Source organism: Ixodes scapularis, unplaced genomic scaffold (assembly GCF_016920785.2).
Source record: "Ixodes scapularis isolate PalLabHiFi unplaced genomic scaffold, ASM1692078v2 PGA_scaffold2__306_contigs__length_199485367, whole genome shotgun sequence".
Lineage (NCBI taxonomy): Eukaryota > Metazoa > Arthropoda > Arachnida > Ixodida > Ixodidae > Ixodes > Ixodes scapularis.
The window spans coordinates 48,195,081-48,218,384 of record NW_024609857.1 but is presented as its reverse complement, the minus strand read 5'-3'; the positions used below and the strand labels follow the sequence as shown (position 1 = coordinate 48,218,384).

At 47.1% G+C, this 23,304-nt stretch overlaps 1 protein-coding gene across 1 annotated transcript in view; it reads right to left on the bottom strand.

The window, feature by feature from the left end:
• The window catches only part of LOC121836473, a 98,142-nt gene extending 76,584 nt beyond the window's left edge, over window positions 1-21,558 (bottom strand). Inside the window, exon 1 of the mRNA XM_042291379.1 lies at window positions 21,423-21,558. Within this exon, the coding sequence (XP_042147313.1) occupies window positions 21,423-21,558 (136 nt within the window). The remainder of the gene's footprint in view (window positions 1-21,422) is intronic.
• Window positions 21,559-23,304: the final 1,746 nt, after the last annotated feature.

Here is a 23,304-nt window from a genome sequence, read left to right as displayed (position 1 = left end):
GAAGTTACTGAAAAAAGTAATTAAAGTAAACTACTAATTACTGAAATAAAAATGTAATTGAAAGTTACTAAGCTACTCAGAAAAGTAGTTAAGCTACAGAGACTTGAGCAGAGTAGTTGAACTACGTACAAGTCTGTGTTGTGGACACTTCAAGCTAAACACTTCTAGATAAAAAGCCCACTTGGTTAGTTACTGATGCTTTGATTTTTTTTTCCATTCTTCAAATGAACAAGTTTGGGAAAATAACGTGTAGACAGCCTGGTGGCTCCCCAGCCTTGTTGCGCGACTACTGGGCATAGGTAGCAGAATTTACCGCTTCGCGGCGGAGTCTAGCCGGCCACGCGCACATCGCGAGCGCCGCCTATGGAAAGGCTGATCAGAGGCATGCGCGCGGGCAGTCGCAGCCTGGGCTGAAGCATCACCGGTGACACGTTGTTTCAATGTTAGTATTACTCTTTATCGTGCCGTCCTTGTTTAATTACATGTAGTTTCTTGTTGAAACCATCGGCTCCGTGTAATTTCCCCCGGTCGGGCATATGAAGCAAGGCAAACCATGCTGCCCAAGCGTGGTAGGCTACCCGCCTACGAAACCTTCACGGAGCCTGGTTTTTTTTTTTTTTTTTTTTTTTTTGGGGGGGGGGGGGGGGGTGGGTGGGTGGTAAGCTTTTTATCCGGTTTCCCCACGTTTCCTACCATCGCTATGTGCTTCCGTCACATTCGAGCTTGTTGTATTAGCGTGTTTCGGACTGTTTTTATTGTGACCGCGGCACTCGTTTTGCGCGTTTGTGTTAGTTTCGAGGGGGCGCTTTTTTTTTATTTCTTGTGTGCTTGCAGTTATGCTTACACGAGAGCACGAAAGTCTGATCCGGTAGATTCGGGTAATGGAAGAGCTCTTTAAGAGGGCGGACCCGAATACACCGGAGTCGGACAGAGGAGCTGGGGTAAGAAGACAAAGCCAGCCAAGGTACCACGTCTCCTTCATCAACCGCACCTTTAAGACCCTTGGAAGGCGCTTGCCTCATCAGGGAAGCTATCCATTCCGAGCGGAACAACATTCCACCGCCCGCCACTAGCCAAGTACTGTTATGAACTTCCAACTCGAGCCTTTAATGACGTGCAATTATCGTCTTCAAAGGGGGTGACATCTAGACACCTGGACTTCTCTCAGGCAGCAATTCTCGGCTCGGTGGCTCCAGCAGCGTCTGGAGAGAACTGACCCCTTGGATCAAGCGAAGACAGCTGAGTCTTGGACATTGTTTGGACAACTTAGCGGCTTACCAGGTTATTTCCGACAATGAGTTGGGCGCAGGGGTGTCACTTCCTCGCAGACGCGGGCCCCAGCGTGTTCGCCTAGTCTCGACAACACAATGAACCGGCGATCGGCTCAGTGTCTCGTCGCTTCCCCGGACCTCGAGAAGTTCAGGGTGGCTTAGCGAGTTCGCCTGGCCAGAGGATTTTCGTTGGGTAAAGGTCGGCATCGGCACCTGACATGGCCTCAAGGCGTCCTGACGACTAGGACCTTCGTGTGTTTGTGTGTGCGCGGGCAGAGACGACGGAGACGGAGCCTCGTGGCTTGTGAACTTCAAGAGATGGGGTTGGCTGCAGGCACAGCTGCTTTAGTTCCCTATCTGGGAAAGTATAGGAAAACGGACCCGTTAAAAAGGAGAACCGAGCTCCTTCAAAGTGTTCTCTGACTTTATCTTCATGCTGTATGTATGTATTAAACAGTGTACATATCGGAGAACACCGGCTCCTTTGAGTTTCCTGCTCCCGTCCTGCCCAGAGATGGTCTGACAGTCGGCTCCGCTACCGGGACGACGACCCATTCGTAACATTACGCGCTTGAAATGGCAGGCACAAGTGGACTGTCTGGACGAGACCTCCCTTCTCCACCACGTCAACTCTCTGGTTGACGTGGTGGAGAAGGGAGGTCTCGTCCAGACAGTCCACTTGTGCCTGGCATTTCATGCATGGTGTTCTCAAGTAGGGGATAAGCGGAAGTTCGCCTAACTCTCATCGAGAGGTCCCCGGAGGTTACAGCGGGGCCCGTGAGAGTCCGCGCGGGGTTGCCACGACAGGTGGGAGGTCGGTGGCAGCACCCTATTGAAACCTGGGTCCCAGTGGAGGTCACCGCCCAAGCGAAGCATCTGCATCAGTCTGCTCTTGTAAGTGCTGAGAAAAACTGGCACGCTGTGGGCGAAAATCCGCAGCCATGCAGCATTGACCCCCGCTGCAACGGAACAAGTTCTCCCCACAACAGCCGTTGAGTTGAGTTGAGGAAATGTCTTTATTCAATGCCATGCATGGCTGCTCTTTCCTTAAACCATCTGCAGCGGCAAGAAAAAAAAAAGAGAAAAACATATAAACAGCCGCTCTTGAGAGCGGCCGACGGCCGACTCACAATGCGACGCTGTAAAACGTCATCATACGCTCCAAAGCGCGACCGTGCAATAGGACTACTAAAGGGAGTTCGCAATCACCGATGGCCATCGGGGCAAGAGCCCTGCGGGTCCGCCGTCCGCGTAAATAAAGCTGCAAAGTTTTTTTTGTTTTTTTTTTCACAGGAGCCGCACTGTATAAGTGGCGGCTTCTCCTGTGGGATCACCTAGTTCTCAAAAATAAGAACGATGGAGGCCCTCCTATAGTGGTTACATACCCGATCACTAAAGGCGGTCCGAAGGGCACCTCGGTGCCCGTGGCCTAAGCAGGAAACTGTCGTTGGACTACTGCTACGAGTGCGAGCAGCCCGGCCTTCACCGAAAGCAGTATTCAACACTTCTGGGCACTACAAACAAGTGGCGGCACAAGGCGTCGGCAAATGGCCGAAACCAGAACCAGGGAAACTACTTCGGCCAACGACGCTGAAACCGGACAGCCACTCGCCGACGGCCGTTACAGACCCTGCGATTAGTGAGGCTGCGTCGATTATTCCATCGGTATGTCGAATCCAGCCCGAGTCTCTCATCACTGAACTGAACCGCGCATGACGATTTCACTGCTTGATGTTGCCATTGCCGCACTTTTGGATCTTGGGCTGGTATCTCGCTTATAATGAATTTGGTTTTCAAACTCTGCAAAGCAAAAAATGATAATCCTCCGGGAATGCAAAACCCGTTTGCAGCTAGCTTTTGGTACAGCGATAACAGCTGGAGGAGCCGTTAGGCTGCCGACGCTATTTTATGGAAAGAAGCGGCGTCAGCGATTTCTTCATCTGCCAAGGACTCGTGGGACCCGTGATCTTGGGCCGAGATTATATTATAGGCGAAAACGTGACGCTTGACTTTTCTGGTGGCGGATACCGGCTGGGACAACAACCAGGGCTGACTCCGTTTACCAGACGGGAGGACTGGATCCATAACCCGCCCACTGCAGTCCACTTTACCACGGTGCCGAACGCCTTACCTGCCGGCGTTCGAGAATCGTTCTGGAAGTGCCCTGCAAGCAGCCAGCAGAAGCAGGAGCTGCAAGACGTCCTGCAGTCTTTCTCACCGATTTTAAGGAAACCTCTGGAAAGACTCTCATCCTGCTGCACCACATTGAAGCCGGTGACGCGCCGCCTCCGAGGTGCAACCCTTGACCAATTAGCGTCCACAAGAGGGCACTCTTAGATGCGGCGCCCAAGGAAATGATAGATCACCCACTCTAAAAACAAAAAGGGTGTAGCCATTACACCCTTTGTCACATATACGACACCCCAAAACTTCAGTTCGACCTACAGTGCACTGACGTCTAATTTACGTCCTGAACTTTTACGAGAGGCTTGATGCCGGTTGGATATAAAGAACTAAACAGCTGAAGTGCGCATCAAAGACTAAAAACAAAACACTGAGGTTTTATAGTAGGGCCAAAAAAAACCCAATTACTTTTTTTGTTACACATACGTTAGCTATTTAATAAGTTGTACAACTCGGCTATCAAGCCGCTCATGGAAGTTGGTACCGTCGGTTCAACTTCAGTGCGCTGCATGTGCAACTGAAGTTTTGGGCCGGCTCTCCTGCCCAGTGGCCTGACTTATAGGCACAGGTGGCGGACATTCCCGCGTGGCGTCGGAGTCAAGCCGGACACGGGCACATAGCGCGCGCCGCATTGATAAGGCTGATCAAAAGCGGCGCGCTTGCAGTCGCGGCCTGGGCTGAAGCAGCGCCGGTGACACGTTCCCAGGCAGCACACCAATGTCGGTCCGACATTGGCATAACATTGGCAAAGATCGGCCTCAATATTGGACAATATTGGAAGCGCTACCCTTTCCAATGTTGGTCCAGTGATCGGTGCCAATGTTGGGCCAATGTTCAGCCATCGTTCCAGCCGATGTCGGCCCCATCCTTGGTGCCAATGTTGGGCCATCGCTAAACCGTGGTTCCAGCCAAGGTGCTCCCACATTGGCGAAGACCGGCGTAATATTGGACAACACTGGAAGCGCGACCCTATCCAATGTTGGCCGTCATGCTGATTTTTGACCATCGTTGCACTCGCCCAGCTCTTTGCAAGTGCCCTCGCCAAGTTGTTTGCAAAAAGGAAGGTAAACAGACACAAGGGATTGTTTTGAAATCTCCTAACAGTTTATTACACACAACTTATTCTGTAGACAAGCACAATCTCAGCAATTCGTAATATGTGAAGAGGTACTACTCAGCTGTGATACAATTAAAAAGACTGCAAAGCAAGCAAAAACCGGGATAATTCTTGGGTAGTGTCCAGTCTCCCGGCAGCTGACAGAATTGTTTCGCCAAAATTCTACCACTAGTCGCCCCTCATTGGCGGTGCAATCAGTTCATCGAACTACATTTCATAGACAGATCGTTTCATCAACACGCGATGTTTCATAAAAAAACTCAAAATGTTTTCTTTCCTTCTTTTTTTTTTTGCAATGAACCGCTTCAGATTAGCATGAAGCGGAGTGAAAGGGTGGGCTGGTTCGCTGAGCACGCGCCTCAGGAATACACGCGCGACGAATTGCCCCTACAGCGCGCAATTCGCGTAACAAATGTCGATGAAACGTAAATGTCGACCAGAAAGGTGGCAACGAAACGTGTTTTTGCGAAACGCACGTAGAATAAAAAAGTCAATATTCTACCTGCGGTTGTGACATTATTTCAGACAGATAATGGCAGGCGACTGTCGGTAAGATTGCGGGAAAATTATTCTCCCAGCTGCAAGGAGATAGGCAATGCCCAATTCTAGAGGTTATCCGGAAGATTGCCCATACAAGAACGGACAATGATCATCAAGTAGGTTGCAGCACATTTACGTTGAAAATACTGGACTTGAAAGATGTAATCCGAATTATATGTCAACACGGGCACTGCAGAACAACCACTCAAACACAAAAACTACAAGTAAGTGATCCGTGAAGATTCAACACAATGTAGCACACGCTGCCATTTGCCGAACCGGACACTAAACTGTTCACAAGAATGTCTTGGGCCTCTTTGAAGAAATCGACACGGGTAGGACTTTTCGAACGAGACACCATTTACCACAGAAGCGAAATCCACAGCGGGCCTGCACCCCGCAGGCCGCATCACGCGCGAAACTAGGTCCGGTCCTTGCGACGCAGGCATTCCGAGTTTGTCAACGGGTAATGTGTCATCCGTCAAACCACATGATCACACTTCTGCCGTTACCCGCGCACAGATAGCGGATTCAAGTCCGGCGAGTACGCCCAGCAACCGCGCCTTCAGCTTAGGGAGAGAGAGAAAAAAGAGAGGAGTACAAAGCAAGCAGGCCAGAACGGGGGTGGGGTGCGCTTACAAAGGCTTATCTTCAGGGGCATCTCAACAATGAACGGAGCGAGAGAATTTGTCACTTCTACCCAAGGTTGATAGTGCAGTAGAAGTTATGCGTGACCTTGTGCTTTAGGCAGGTTCCGTGCTCTGCCTTATCGCCAGCTTTGAAACAGTAGTCAAGTGACCCTAACCGGAGACAAGATTGGCCTTAAACACGCATAGCGTCTACCTTGCTGTCATTACCGATTTAACAGGACAGCTCTTTGAAGGTCAGCTTTCGAACTTCTAAAGAAACTGTCCAGTCCAAAAGTGGTTCTAAACGGGGCAAGTGTGACGACAGTATGTTTTGCGTCGTATAACTTACATTATAATTTAGAATGAAGAACTAAGCGCGACTATTTTTTGCGCACGATGTACACAAATATATCTATAAATATATAAATATATTTTTATCAATAAATTTAAAACTGTTTGTACACTGTTAGGTTCGCGTTTTTAAACTTCAAATTTTTTTACGAAAGAGTTGCACATAAAAGACACCTCGAACAGCATATCGTCCGACTTTCAACACACAATGAATCACCGACGCTCGCAGTAAGAAGGTTGCGATGCTGCGCGAACGGTTTCTGAAATATGCTGCGTAGGGTACGCCGGGCGCCACGGCTTCGCGACCGTTCGAAGGGCAAATGATTCGCGACAACAAAGTAGCGTCTTGCAGCATCAGTAAGCTAACGGGGCTCGAGAGTCCCACGCTCACATTTCCGCAGAGCGAGCGCGGCCGGCCAGATCGAGGCGCAGTATGCTCTCGCGTCGCGATTGCTACGTCGTTGCTCTGCCTACACTGATGACATGTGCACTGGCAGTCGAAGCAACCCTCTTGAGACTTCACTCGAGTTTAATATATGACTTTATAGCGCGATAGACTCTCGTAAAACTAAAAGTAGCCCATGAAAATAGTTTTTTTTCTGCTCCCAAAATTTCTCCAAAGCTGCTTTGCCCAGTTTCATCCCTGTATTTCCAATACTGGAAATTGTGGCTTTAACACTCCAACGTTGAACAGCATATGACAGCATACATTCAATATTAGAAAGCCCTTGGCCTTGGCAGTGCAATATGACCTGCACAAGTCAGCATACTTCCGAAATTGAAAATCCAAATTGGCTTTTACAGTTCACTATTGGACCAGCTTATGCCAGCATGAGTTGATCTTGGAAAGCTGTTGGCTTTGACAGTTGAATATTGACCAGCTTACGCCAGCATGCATCCGATATTGGAAAGCCTTTGGCTCTAACAGTCCAATATTGGACAGCTAATGCTGGCATGTATTCAATATTGGAAAGCCATTGGCTCTGACAGTCCAATATTGTACAGTTTATGCCAGCATATATCTAATATCGGAAACCTATCGGCTTTGACAGTCCAATATTGGATAACTTATGCCGGTATATATCCAATATTGGAAAACCATTGACTTTGACAGTCCAATATTGGACAGGTTATACCAGTATATATCCAATATTGGAAAGCCATTGGCTTTGGCAGTCCAATATTGGATAACTTATGCCAGCATATATCCAATATTGGAAAACCATTGGCTTTGACAGTCCAATATTGGACAGGTTATGCCAGCATTTACCCAATATTGGCAAGCCATTGGCTTTCACAGTCCAATATTGGACAGCTTATTCCAGTGCATCACCAATATTGGAAAAACATTGGCTATGATAGTCCATTATTGGCCCAGGTAATTCCAATATTGGTAAGCACATGGCTCAGTTGGGCCATTGTTGGGCCATTCTTTGTCCCATCAATTCCAATGTTGGCCCAATATCGTGTGCTGCCTGGGTTGTTTCCTTGTTAGTACTCGTTAACGTCCTGTCCATGTCTAATTAAATGGAGTCTCTTGTTGTTGAAACCGTTGATTCGAGGTTATTCCTCGGGTCGGGTATGCAGCAAGACAAACCGGTCGCAAACATTTACTAAAAATATTATAAGATAAAAACGGACGTTTTCTTTGGTACAGCAAGCGATATTGTCGTGAATGAGGCAATTTTTCGGTAAAAAGGCTTGTTAGTCCAAACGGCAACACTGTTTCATCTTTTTTTCAAAACCTGTTGGGACGAAAAAACAAACAAACAAGAAAACAACTACAACGGTAGACAAAGGTATGCCTTCAACCGAATAAAGTAATTTCCCTACACTACCACATTCAGTCACCATCGCCAGCGTCATATTCAAGCAATGCTTTGGATTTCCGCGACGCGTAGTTCACTTATCAGGGGAATACCTGTATTTCGCTATCTTTTTTTTTATCAATAAAAAAACGATAAAACTATAAAATTATAAAAAATCGATAAATTTTTTATAGTTTAATGTTTCTAGTTTTGAAGATAATTTCTACCCTTTTCTAATTGTTTTCCACGAGGTTTTAGATAGTTGCTCGATTATTATGCGGAAGCAGTTGGTTTTTCTGCAAGTTTCATGATACTTCCGGAATAGACTCTTGGAGTTCTTCTTCGTCTAATAACGTACTATCGATAACTTTACGATAGTTGGCTATCAATAGTTTAAGAAAAGTCGACTAGATTTGCGATAGCCGACTATAGCCAGCGCTACCGATAGTTTCTTTCACTATCACTAGTAGGATATGACTTCCATTATTGATAGTACTATTGATAGACTTGTACCACTACAGGCGTGCAATTTTCTTTGGCCAGGAGGCTCTAAATTAACGTGAAGTGCAGCACAAAATGCAAGTTACGACCACAGACATTTCTGAAAGAATATGCAAACAGCATCTCAGTGTGTGTTTGACTGATATGATGGCTGAAAATATCGGCAGACAAGGGGCTAAATAACGCTGACCGCCAGCGAATTTCGATTCTGACACGAAATATACAACGCCGGTAACAGGTGGATAGAGGCGTGAACGGCGATTAGGGACGCATGTCGGCTATTTCGCGACAGTCGGCATCGGTCACTTGGACGGAGATAACTGCTTATATAATGAATATAACTTGTATGTTGCGAATTCGCAACACTCGTCTAAAAAGGATTTAAATAACAAAAATGACACATGATTTTTTGTCAGCAAGCTGCTTCATAATTGCAAAATGTCACTAATATCCTATCTGAAGTGCTCAACAACCAATGAGTGGTGTTTTGAGTTTACAACGGTGTTGTAGGCACCCGGTGGCTTCCCAAGATATGATAAAAATGCCTGCTAACGTCATTTGTGGCATATGTTTTATACACTACTTTAGTTCACAATGACCAGTCTTAAATGGCTAAACTTTCTAAAAAAAAAGTATGTGCTTTCTGGATTATTTAAGTGAAAAATAAGTATTGCATGCATTAACAAATGAAAATCTGACCACGCGAGTCAAATATCAAATACGTGTTCGAAAAGACTGTGAGCTCGGTTTATGCGAAACGTAGGCATTTAGATTCAGTTTATGGAATTCAAACGTTTTGACGTATGCAATGCACATATCTTTTTCAGATTGGTTCGTGAAATTTTAAGTCCGGAATATTGATCCTGCTAACGACAAACACAGACTTCATGTTTCTGTTATCTGCTCGTTGCACAAACTCTTGCTCTGTATGTCACGCATGGCGTCAGGTGGCTTTTGCTACAGCGATTGGCGCAACATTATATGTTGCTTGTTTGTATTCAAACATTTTTTTTACGGAAGCTCAGGATATAGGTACGTTAAAAAGCAATGCACGAGAAAGTAAGAAACAAATTCCAAACCCCCCCCCCCCCCCCCCCCCCCCACGAAAAAAAAATTTGCTTTGGTAACGCGAAAAACACCAAGGCTTTAGGAGTGCGATTGCATGCAGTGGTTCGCTGCTGCACGTACACGATTCTTATTAGACCCTAAATCTAAAAGTTTCGATTCGTCACTGTCAAAACTGCAAAACGCAGTACCAAGCTTGAAGGCAGTGATGATTCAAACAAAAGCAAAGGGAAAGTTACGACTCGATTTAAAATTAGTTCGTTACGTCTAACCTGAAGCGACAACGACGTGTGCCAGTTTTATCTCCAATCTTCATTATTCAATTCTGTTCAAAACCCGGCACAAGAAAACAATGTATGCACTTTCCGATAAATCTCTCCTTAGTTTAAACTGCACCTCAAGACACTCAGAAAAATCATCTTACATTATTACGTCTAGCCAATGGGACGAAAAAGTGATATTCTCCACCCAGGGTCATGCAGACAGAGTTCCAGAAGAGCATCCAGCTCTTTGCCTTTGGAACAGCGTGATGATTACAGCCCCATACACTTGGAGCGTCTCAAAGGCTAAGCTGATTAAAGAAACTTAATCGATCGACGTTCAAATGGCATCGCCGTGCGATACATACGCGAAGACCTCTGAGAGTGTAAACTTTCGCTAAATCTTCTGCCTGCACTTTTCCGCTAAGCACTGGGGTTTACGGAAAGCGAGCAATTAGGGAGTTTTCGTAGATACTCTTCACCGTCCCGCAACGCTTTCCGCAACCCGCTACAATACCGGCAACTCTAGTCAAGGCCATCGGCGCCCATGCGCAGTAGCGGCTTTTTCGTTGCGGAGGGCTTAGTGGAGGGGGAAACGCGGTCCACGAAAACTTTTATAATAAATCGGACTAACGGAGCGCAACCAGCAAGTCACGTGGCTCACAAGATGCTTTAATGAGTTGGAGAGGCCGAGAGGCTCAGGGACAGTTAGCATGACTCTTTGTGTGCTCGTTGCTCCCTGCGGAAACCCTGTTTCACTGCGATAGCTCTTCTGGACCCTCTTCCCACCACTGGGAATGATGTTCGTTGTTGATGTAGTTGGCGTACTAGGGCGTCGGGTGTCCGTCGTCGATGTTGTCAAATCCTCGAAAAAGATCGCCCGCCGCCTGCATGATTCGAACCTGGCTCAGCATGCATGTGAAGCAGAGGCGTTACCACAGTTTTCTTTATATTTTTATTACCTGTTTAGACAAAGGTAACAAAATCACGAAGGCAACGCCACAGCGTTAGCAACCAGTTTTATATCCAGGGTTTTTTGTAGTACGCAATGGCCACTGCACGCGCTCTCTGGAAAAATAAAATATTGACCAGCCCTGTGTTAATCCAAAATACAGTCGAGGGCCTGTATTACAGAGAGTCTCCAACTGCTTGATCGGAGTCACGTGGCTTATGGGCCGCGTTTGCAATGCGAGCCGCAAGGAGGGGCCGAAGGCGTTGATCGTCCGCGAAAGTCTACGTCTTTCTGCCAGCTTTCCTCCTCGCCACACGAAAGCGCAGCGCATGCGCACTTGAGACCAATCTCCGTAAAAACCCGCCATTCAATTGCGAGCACTCCCCCAAGGTTTGAGATGGACCCTCTCCGCAACCTATGCTTGCTACACAGTCGCAGGCCCTCAAATTCGGTTTCTTAAGCTATCGCGCTACGATTTTGTGCAGCGTTTCCCACAGTTCGTGCATTTTTTTTTTTTTTTTATAAATTATGCAAAGACCGAGCTTACCCGAGAAAAAAGTAAAGAAGGAAAAAGTCTTCGCTCCTATGAAAATGCAGCGGAGTCACCGGTCTTCAAAGAATACGGCGCCGTTTCGCACGGGAGAGAAGAGATGGCGCAAGCGGTCGCGACGCCAACTGCCGCCAACGAACGAGCATACGGCGCCGAGAGCCGGCGTAGCGGACGATCTTTTCGACTGAAAAGCGGCGCGCATTCTGCGGGCGGCAACTGTCGGGGAAATAAAACCAGGCGCGGTAACAAGAAGGAACTGCAAAGCAGACGACATAAGCAACACAAAAAAAAACAGTTAAAATAACCCGACAAACAATTTTTTGAATCGATTATGCGTCCATTCATGGTGTTTTATTAGTAAGGATGATAAAATAATGCATTGGCAACTGATATGAAAAAAAGCTCGTGCCGCTTTTGAGTCGAAAAGATCGTCTGCTAAAGACTCCGGCTCTCGGCGCCGTATGCTCGTTCGTTGGTGGCAGTTGGCGTCGCAACCGCTTGCGCCATCTTGTCTCCCGTGCGAAACGGCGCCGTATTGTTTGAAGACCGATGGCTCCGCTGCGTTTCCATAGGAGCTAAGCCTTTGTCTTTCTTTGCTTTTATCTCAGGTAAGTTCGCTCTTTGCAAATTTTACCTAAAGAATGCACCAACTGCGGTCAACGTTGCACAAATATTAGCGCGATAGGTTAAGAAACCGAATTTTGCGGTCGATTTGAAGAGCCTGGCCGCTACTTGGGGGACACACGGTACAGCGAACACATCGACAACACATTTCTAGCGGTGGGGTAAGCTCATAACAGCTATCAGTGTAAAAACAACCAAGGCGTTGCTGACAATATGGTCAGATGTCCACTTTCTTCCGAACGCTTTGTTCAAACGTGACGCCGATGCCCAGCGACCCGATGCCCAGTGACAGCTATCGCTATGCCTTTACCGTAAATTACAAGAAAGCTGTTTTTTTTTTAAATTAAACCGTTTATTTTTTATTTTCTTTGACACTGGGATAGAAGAAGGAAGCGGATTATGATGGCAGAAAAAAATAAATGGTAATTATCTCTAAAAACGTCCCTGTTACTATCGGAAAGCTCCACCAGCTTGCCTGCGCACTAACTGCATTTTCGCCGCTCATCAGGTCTTTGTACTCATCATTCGCTGAACTGGATCCATAGACAGCAACGATTGGCCCGCAAATGATCTGAGAGAAACTAGACGCCCAGGCTTTTTTTTTTTCAGACTGTATGGCGTGCAGAGACGTTGAAAAGCATCGCAAAAGAAAAAGTCGACACGTGTCGGGGCGAAACGGCGAGGGAAATACCACTTGCTGTAGTTATGACTTCAGCTACAGATGGCAAAAATGGCTCACGCTCGAAATTCCAGAACCTACAGCTATAAACTGTGGTGAAAATATGCGCTTCATTTAGACCTCCACGAAACGATGTCGGCTCAAACATTTGTGCCTTATTAGCCATTGTTCTACAGAAATTTGTGTTGATGTATTGCTGGAACCTATTTTTGAGTGTGGAGGACGAGCTGGGAATGTTTTAATTGCGACTGACAAATTGTCGGAACTCACATCTGGAATATAAGAACGTGTATACCCGCGCAGCAATACTGAAATGAGGCTTTTTTTTTTTTTTTATAAATAACAGCCTGTTTGTGTGTGTGCATGCGTGTTTTTAACGATTTTTTCTCCCGCAGATTTGGTGTTTTTCGGTGTCGATTAGTGACATCGGACAATACATAGGGGCTCACCGCAAGGCTTACGTTTAAACCGAACTGGACATGTGTATGGGACTTGCCAACTTCCAGAGAAGATGTTTGTGGTCTGACTAATACTTGGATTACTTTCCGGTATCAATAATAGAAGAAAATGGAAACAATGAGCGTGATTGTCAAGGAAAAAGCAGCCTCGTGGACAGTTCTGCAGTGACTGTGTTCCAGACATGTAAAAAGTGATAAAATTGGTTGGTATCGTTTACTTCTTATGTAATTTTGTGATCATTTCAATGAATTTATTAGGAAGTTATGACGAAAGTAATCTTACTACTTTTGGAAAGACTAAAATCACTTGTAACCTTAAATATTTAGCCTCCCCTTCCTAATGGCGCCCTTTGTTTGAACAAGATACCTACCAAGAAATCATCGATTAACTATGGATTAAGAAGATAAGTAGTTTATAGGTCGGTGATTCTAATCTGACAAGAGACAGTACGAAAGACCCGTTTTAAAATCGGCAGACAAATTTGTCGCCTTGAAAATCTGAAGTCATCGGAAAAGAAACGGTTCCTTTCTGAAGGGCCAATTATTTTTCTTGCCAACCAATCAACTAATTTTATTGAATACTCTTTAACCTTAAGAAATTGTGATTGTTATCGATTACTTATTCGGAGTAACGTGTATAAGACTGGTTCTGGGTCAACACAAAATAAAAAAGTAAAGTAAATAAAAAAAAATTTCTCGCTATTTTTTTTTTTCTTATTCAAGGATAGCTTAAATTCGGTGATTTTCGGTTTTGCCCGATCTTAATAAAACAGCGTCATGGGTTGCTTTTCAAAGTTTATCGGTTTTTACAAAAAAAAAAAAAAAGAACAATTAACACGTAACACGTGAACGTACGAGATCGGCAGGAAAGTAACTCGTCATTTTGTTACAGCATGTGCAACCTTCACATTTGCTTGAATTACTGTTATATTCTTCACAAACATTAGACAAGTTTTGATTAACAGTCGCCATTATGATCTGTGACGTTTTTGCCATCTCCGAGTAAGGGTTATTTGCACGAAATATCTTTACCTCCGGAAGAACCCTACAACGTCATAGAGCTCCGAGAAGGAAAAAACCACGAGAGGATGGAGGCGGTGCAGAAAATTCAAGCGAGCGTTCGCACGAGGGAGTCTCATGTAGTTGACTCGCCAGAGTCTTTCTTTTCGCAAACTTGCTGGCGACCATCGTAGGCTCATTGACTGTAGTATTTTGTTACGTCACTGATTTCGTCGAGTGGTGAAACAAAAATGTCTGTATGAAAATATATGCCTCTCAAACTAGTTTACTCACTAAATTTTAGTTATTTTGATTTGATAATATGGCAGCGTAATTGAAGGTACGTAAAATTGCGTGAGGCGTGAAGTTTCAAGATCGATATTTTAGTCTGGAGAGGGCTTTTGAAAGGATAGTGTCAACATTAGAAACCAGTATATCCGTTTGCTAAATCTGAGAACCCTCCCCCCCCCCTCCCCTCGTACACTCAAGTACTTCTGTGGGAACGACGCAGCCGAGGAAAGAGCTGCGCCGACTGCTGCTGACGTCACGTAAACCATTTCAGGATTCCTCCGTTGTGACTATAGCTTAATAGTAATAGAAAAAAATTAAAGCTGTTTCCAATTCTGTGTAACGCCGGATTAGAGCGCAGCTCTTGAGTAGGAGGATGGAAGGGTACTGAGGGATAGGTGACTCCTTGAGGTCACGTGACCTCAGAGGGGGTCGTCTGACGTCACCTGAGGGGGGGTCACGTGACCTCAGGGGCATGTGACTTCGGGTGGGGTCACGTGACCTGGGGGACACGTGACCTAGGGGGTCACGTGACCTAGGGGGAGGGGGGTCACGTGACCTAGGGAGGGGGTCACGTGACCTAGGACGAGAGGGGTCACGTGACCTAGGGGGAGGGGGGTCACGTGGCCTAGGGGAGGGGGTCACGTGACCTAGGGAGGGGGTCACGTGACTTGGGGGGGTCACGTAAGCTCGCGGTTACCCCGACGGCGACGCCGACGCCACTCAATCCGGAAACGGGCCCCTAAGAGCTGCGCTCTAAAACTTTATTTCCCATTTCAGTATATCACTGGACAAAACTAGGGGTCGAAGCTGTATAAACATCTTGACAGAACCTTCTGCTTCCTTGCAGTTTCATATGCAAAAATAAAAACAAGTCAACAGCTTAAAGAAAAACAACAAGGAAACCAACATAACAAGGTAAAATACAGAATTAAACAGGTCTCATAAATCGATTCATTTGTTTTCTTCCCGCCTTACTTCATTTGGTCAGTGCTGCGATGTAATATAAATAATATAAATTTATTCTTTTTCAAGGCGTTGAATAATGTAGGGAGCGTGAACTTGAGTGATTGCACAGAATAATTATTATGACAAAGTTGCACAGTCCGATGTTCTGTCGAACGAGTTGGGTCGGAAGTAACATGGCCTTTTAGCTCCAAAAGGCTCACAAGCTATCCCAATTTCTTTTATTTTCTAACCTAAAACGGATCAGGGGTCAATGCTTGTGCATGCTGTAAACAGAAAGTAAATTATATTTTGTAAACAAGCCCTGGATAGCCGAGTTGTACGAAGCGTTCTCAATTAGGCGCCCGCATTTCTTTCGCAATAGGTGCATTTTTTGAAGATTTGTATGCAGTAGCGTAGCCAGGATTTTATTTCAAAGGAATTTCAATGGCATACGGTCCCCCCCCCCCCCCCCCCCCCTCCAAATAACGAAGCAGAGTGAGCTGGGTGGTACGGACACTCACGCAAAGATTAACGAGGCGCTTTTAAGGTAGAACGGGTAAAGCCGCATTGCCATTTTTCAAAACAAAGCAGGCTTCATTTACACAAATACTAGAGTGGTGGCTCACGGTTCTACTGTCGTCGTAGTTGCGGCCACCAACCTTAAAAGCTTCCTTACAGCACACAACTCCCCCCGCTTTTTGAGGTGGCACTGCATTACGAACGCGCGAAGGCCAAACAAAACTCAAGGATAGCTATAGAACCATGTCTGCTCTGTTCCATGGGCGCCGCTATGTTTGTTTATGCTGAGTCCATGACACCGTAAAGGGGGGGGGGGGGGGGGGGGGGTCAGCTCTCTCCATAGGCGCGCTCCACATGACATGGGACGCACCATCGTAATAAAACTTTATTCATGGTATTAACCCCATTCATCCATCCAGAGCCTTACAGGTTGATGGAGGTCGGCGGTTTCCTACCCCTCGCCAACCCCCCCCCTCCCCCCACCTGGAGCTACGCAGTGGACAGACCAGCCAATGCCCGCCCATGACTAACCAAGAAGGTAACACACCTGGAACCCGCTGTGCACCCGCTGCGACTATCAAACACCGACAGCGAGGCCCTGACATATTCACAGGCTCTCCTGACTCAGACCTGGATGACTGGCTGAAGAGCTACGGGCGTGTCAGTCAACACAACGGATGGGACGACTCCTTCAAGCTCGCCAATGTGGTCTTCTTTCTCAAAGACATATTGCTCCGATGGTGTGACAACCACAAAGAAGCCATCAATTCCTGGGACGGCTTCAAAACGGCGTTTTCAGACGCTTTTGTTCAACCCGAACACCGCAAAGAGAAGGCTTGAGACCAGGGCTGGGCAGAGATACTTCAAAAAGTATTCAGGAATACAAATACTGATGCAATGCGTTTGAAGGCCCAAGATGCTGCTACTGAGATACATTTGTCTTCTACATGCAACCGGATATCCCTGAGTTACTACTGCAAAAACGGCGAAAGATTATTCTGGAATACAGATGCAGATATTTTTTAAGTACATTTGTTACCGAACGGTGCTACGTGGGGAGGGTGTAGTTCGTGGCGATGCGAATGGTAATTTATGCTTGTGCTACGTTTTTGTGCCATTTTATGCTGTTTTTCTTACCTCGAACTCTAATTCTCAATAATGCCGCTGTAACCACATAGGTATACACAACGGTAAAGACTGCGTGCCATGCTTGACAAAGGGCGTTTGCCCGAAATGAACCCTATTTTGCCGTGAGGGCGCATCTCGAACTCGTATTATCTGCTTCTGTGTCACCCATAGTATGGGAAGATTGAACAAAGGGGCCACCGTTTTTCTCCACTCAACTCCTTTACAGCGTTCCCTCTGCTAATGACTGAGATGAATCATGTTATAGGGCGTGCTCATATTATAGAATACGAAGCAACTTGCACCAAACAGATGTTTTTATCTTTTAAATTTATTTTAAAGAGGACAAAACTTTAACGAGATACCTAAGTCTGGCCAAGTATCGCGATACAAGCGACACATCGTAAATGTATTTATCTACTATCGCGATACTATATATCGCGATAGTAGAGAAATACTATCGCGATAGTATAGTAGAGAAAGATACTATCGCAATACATTTGTATCGCGATACTGCCCAGTCCTGTTCGAGACCAACTACAACACAGATACCAGTCAACAACAAAATCGTCAACCACTTACATAGAAGATATCCTCCGACTTTGTCGCCGAGATGACTCCAAGATGAGCGAAAAGGACAAAATTTCCCACCTATTCAAAGAACTCTCACAAGAACTATATTCCATCGTAGCCCCCCAGTCTCCGCCGACAGTGGCTCAAATTGGAATCTGAATGTCGGAAGTACGAGGAGCTCGACAACGTACGAATCCTCGAGGCCGTTCGAGCACTTTCCTGAGGTGTCTCTTGCTTCCCACGCCGACACGAACCTCTCGAACCTGATACGTACAATCATCCGCGAAGAACAAAGGTATTTTCTTGGGCAGCAGCGTACACCGTCTGGTGAGCGCCACGACATCAAATCAGCTATCGGAGATGAACCTCCTTCTGCTTTAGAGCCCCTTCCCCGCAGCACCCCCCCATATGTGCCTGCCGTACACCGGCCAACACCCTTGTGCGCATACCGACAACTTCTACCTTCATTTGAAGCACGACCAGGACAATCTCCTCAAACACGCCGCCAAGCCGATGTCTGGAGGACCCATGACAACCAACCAATACGCTTTTATTGCCACGTTTCTGGTCACGTCCTCCGCTATTGTCGTCGCCGGATGATACAAGCCCCCACCCATGCTCCCTTCAAGAAACCGCGACATCTTCGAAGACCGCCACCCTTGTTATGATAACCGGCATGTCGAAAACTCGTCTTTTCGTCACTTTTCAGGACCTTACGCCGATAACACTAACACCGGAATCGTTGCTCATGACCGCTCAAGCATCCCCGTCGCGCAACCTACACCCCGGCGTGGTCGCTCACCGACACCCTACCCTTGTCGTCGCCGCTGTATTTCTCTATTCAATGGTCCCATCACTTCGACGTCTCAGCAGTCAAACTAAAGACCGCAGCCTGCATCGACAATGGAGGTCAGGCTGCATCTCAACAATATGCAAAGAATGCTTCTTTTGCGGGTCCAACGAATTTGATTGCGGAAATAGGACATCAAAACTTTTTTGACTTAGGCGACACTGGCGCCGGAAAGTCGTGCATTCCCGAGAACGTTTATCAACGCTTACGAAAAATGCTCACGCCCCGATCTGAGGGCCACCTACTCCGCATGGGCAATGGTGAATTGACGCGCCCCCTCGGGTGCTATACAGCGCACTTAAGGCTTGGTGGCAAGCGATACATTCTCATGTTCACTGTACTTACCACCTGCATCGCTGACGTCATTCTTTCGCTGACATTTGTTTTGTTCAATCACCGCTTTCGTCAACTGTGCACATCGTGAAATCAATCAAATTATTCAGTCGACATCGGGGAATGTATTGAGACCCCACTTACCGTCCTTCATACAGACTATTACCCGATGTAAACACTTGACTCTGTCGTTGCTGCCAGCCTCATCGTTCCGGACTCAGTCAATCAAACCTTCGCACTCATCGAACCTATTCATGGCACGTTCACAAAGAAAGAAGTCGTCATCCCTTATTTTCTTGCGTCCATCTCAGTGGATAAATGTAACATCTGGATCGCCAACACTTCAGTCCAGTCGCAGGTATGAGAAAAGTTTCGCCACATTAGTCCCCACTGCTGCAAATACCAAGCCCCTCACCGACAACGACTTCATCGAACACATACAGAAGATGATAGACACAGCTCTCTTCCCAGACCAACTTCCAGAAGTTGGATTTTCTACTCTGCTTTTACAAGGACATTTTCGACTTCAGCGCCCAAACGTTAGCCCGAACGTTGCTTGTCGAACATAACATTGATACCTGTAACTCTTGCCCAATTTAAAGCAGACCGTACCGAACCTCTGCCGCGGAGCGTGGAATAATAAAACAACAAATTGATAATATGCTAGAAAAAGGAGTGATCGAGCCTTCGTCCTGCCCTTAGTCGTCTCCCGTCGTCCTTGTTCGAAAGAAAGATGGCACCTGGCACTTCTGTGTGGACTATCGTAACCTCAACGAAGTCACGGAAAAAGAAGTCTACCCTCTGCCAAGAATCGACGATACACTCGGCAGGCTACAAGGCTCGTCCTACTTTTCATCAAACGACCTTCGAAGCTGTTACTGACAAGTTCCTCTTACCCTACTTATAAACCTAAGACCGCCTGTATAACGTATGATGGCCTTTACCATTCTAACGTTATGCCTTTCTGGCTCTGTAATGCGCCAGCAACATTCAGGTGCACGATAGATGCTCTACTTTGTGGCTCATCTTTGAATATTTGTATCTGTAACCTGGACGATATTGTGGTCTATTCTCAAAATTTGAAGAAAACATCTCACGACTCCGCACAGTTCTTGAATGCATTCTTACTGCTGGACTCTAGTTGAGCATCAAGAAGTGCATTTTCGGCGCCCAGGAAATCGAAGTGCTCTGTCATCTAGTTAGTGCCGACGTAGTGCGCTCAGGTCCTATCAAGGTATATGGGCCGTATCAAAATTCCTTGTCCTACAAAACGTCAAGCATGTGCGGACGCTAATGCACTCACTTTCGAAAATTTATTCATCGATTTTCTCACATTGCTGAACTTTTAAATTAAGTGCTCCGCAATGGCATCTCTTTTCGATGGAGCCGAGCCCAAAATACGTCATTTGAACACTTAAACATCTGCTGGCCAGAGTCCTTGTTTTTGGTCACTTCCTCGAACGTCACGACACCGAAATTCGAACCGACGCCAATGCTGTTGTAGGGTGGAAAGTTGGGCTAGTTGGTAGTTATTCATCTTGGTATTAAAAGCGCACAAAACACGAGGGCAGAGTAAGAAACACAAACGACGGACGAGCGCTCACTCGCAACTGATAGGTTTTATTGGAACCTCAGAAAACACAAAACCTCAGAAACACAAAGTGTTCGTAACGAGGAATAGAAAACTGAGTGAGCATATCGTTAGTAATGTTAACTTCAGTCAAAATAAAAACATCTATGATCGCACCCAAATCTCGGACAGTAATCATGAACTGATCCCAGTACTTCCTAATACTTCTTATGTTAACATGAAGCACACTAAACGAAAGTTCCGATGATCCTTTGAATTTATTTTTCAGTAACGAAAGACTTGAGAACTCAAGACACTCCATAGCAGCAACTATACAATTTTGTCCAAGTCAGCAACACGATCAACGCGCAACAGTGACGAACTCTCGTCCTTTTTCACAAAGACCTTTCCCCGTTTCACCCACGCGAATTTATATTGATTTTCTTTTGCTTTTTCCTTGGCCAACCAGAACAGCTGTCGGTTCAGCTTCGTAAGGTTTTCGTTGATGTACAGCTGAGGCACAACAGCAGCCGCAACAAGAGTACGCAGTTTGCCACGCGCACCGAGCCACCGATCTTTCGTTTCTGTTGACTTTAATTTAATCAGCACTATTGGGGTAAACCCAGGCTAGCAGGGAGACGATGTACTGCTAGGATATCTGAAGTTGCAAAGTCGGATATCCCAAGCTGTACCGCGAGGTCGTTTACAGCTTTTCTGAGATCTTCGTCGCTTGCCGGTGGTAGCCCGTGAATTTCCAGGTTTGCACGACGGCTGTACTGCTCTCCGTTGTTAATTTCTTCTCGCAGGGATTGGATCGTCTCCGCTTGGCCACTAACAGTTTCTTGCAGCTCCGCGTGTTGCCTTTCTAGCGTACAGATCTTGTTCCCGTTTTCCGTTGCGCTTTCTAGAACAGAGTTGTAGTTAGCCGATAGTCCGTCTACCTTGCTGTCCAACTCTTGTATATGGGCTTCGAGCCTTACGACCGTAGGCTTCAGAGTCAGCAACTCGTCCACCTTAGCAGGTAGTAACAGTAGCGTGTCAGCACTTCACTTCATTGCCAGCAAGGAATCTAACTTCAGTTCAAAGGACTGCAACTGGGCTGAGACTGCTGATTGGCTCCCGTCCGACGAGTTCTGCGAAGAACACGCTCCGCTGTGGGGCCCGCTTCTACTCTCCTGCGTGCGACAGGTTTTGCAACGCCACTTATCGCGTTTTGCTGATCCCATACTTGCATAGGACGCTTCATTAACTCCAGCACACGCCTGGCCCAGGTGGTACACATTTTTGCACACTGAACACAACAAAAACTTTTCATCATTAACGATCTTTTCCAGACAAGCCAAGCACTCTTTCTCATTATTCATGGTGCACAATAGTTGCAGGCAAACACTTCAGTCGGTGGCAGAAAGGGAGGCAAATTTTCGAAGAAAGTCTTTGAAAGTACTCTCACCTGGTGAAGAAAATACAATGGAGTGGGTAAGGTTGATTCAAAGCGCTTCGCCACCGACTGCGTTGACGACTTCGCTGAAGCTGACTTTTATGGTCTTGTGGGCGGCGACGAGCATGCGCTGTTGACGCTGGCACTGCGATGAAGAGGGGGGCGTGAAGGGACCATGCGAAGTGGATTTGCTGACGCTGCTCAGCCTCGTCACGGTGCCAGCATGTTCCGTCTGGGAGAAACCGCAGCGTCCCTGCGTAGAAAACTGGTGAAGAAAATACAATCGAGTGGGTAAGATTGATTCAAAGCGCTTCGCCACCGACTGCGTTGACGACTTCGCTGAAGCTGACTTTTATGGTCTTGTGGGCGGCGACGAGCATGCGCTGTTGACGCTGGCACTGCGATGAAGAAGGGGGCGTGAAGGGACCATGCGAAGTGGATTTGCTGACGTTGCTCAGCCTCGTCACGGTGCCAGCATGTTTCGTCTGGGAGAAACCGCAGCATCCCCGCGTAGAAAACTGGTGAAGAAAATACAATCGAGTGGGTAAGATTGATTCAAAGCGCTTCGCCACCGACTGCGTTGACGACTTCGCTGAAGCTGACTTTTATGGTCTTGTGGGCGGCGACGAGCATGCGCTGTTGACGCTGGCACTGCGATGGAGAGGGGGGCGTGAAGGGACCATGCGAAGTGGATTTGCTGACGTTGCTCAGCCTCGTCACGGTGCCAGCATGTTCCGTCTGGGAGAAACCGCAGCGTCCCCGCGTAGAAAACTGGTGAAGAAAATACAATCGAGTGGGTAAGATTGATTCAAAGCGCTTCGCCACCGACTGCGTTGACGACTTCGCTGAAGCTGACTTTTATGGTCTTGTGGGCGGCGACGAGCATGCGCTGTTGACGCTGGCACTGCGATGGAGAGGGGGGCGTGAAGGGACCATGCGAAGTGGATTTGCTGACGTTGCTCAGCCTCGTCACGGTGCCAGCATGTTCCGTCTGGGAGAAACCGCAGCGTCCCCGCGTAGAAAACTGGTGAAGAAAATACAATCGAGTGGGTAAGATTGATTCAAAGCGCTTCGCCACCGACTGCGTTGACGACTTCGCTGAAGCTGACTTTTATGGTCTTGTGGGCGGCGACGAGCATGCGCTGTTGACGCTGGCACTGCGATGAAGAGGGGGGGGGGCGTGAAGGGACCATGCGAAGTGGATTTGCTGACGCTGCTCAGCCTCGTCACGGTGCCAGCATGTTCCGTCTGGGAGAAACCGCAGCGTCCCTGCGTAGAAAACTGGTGAAGAAAATACAATCGAGTGGGTAAGATTGATTCAAAGCGCTTCGCCACCGACTGCGTTGACGACTTCGCTGAAGCTGACTTTTATGGTCTTGTGGGCGGCGACGAGCATGCGCTGTTGACGCTGGCACTGCGATGAAGAGGGGGGCGTGAAGGGACCATGCGAAGTGGATTTGCTGACGCTGCTCAGCCTCGTCACGGTGCCAGCATGTTCCGTCTGGGAGAAACCGCAGCGTCCCTGCGTAGAAAACTGGTGAAGAAAATACAATCGAGTGGTTAAGATTGATTCAAAGCGCTTCGCCACCGACTGCGTTGACGACTTCGCTGAAGCTGACTTTTATGGTCTTGTGGGCGGCGACGAGCATGCGCTGTTGACGCTGGCACTGCG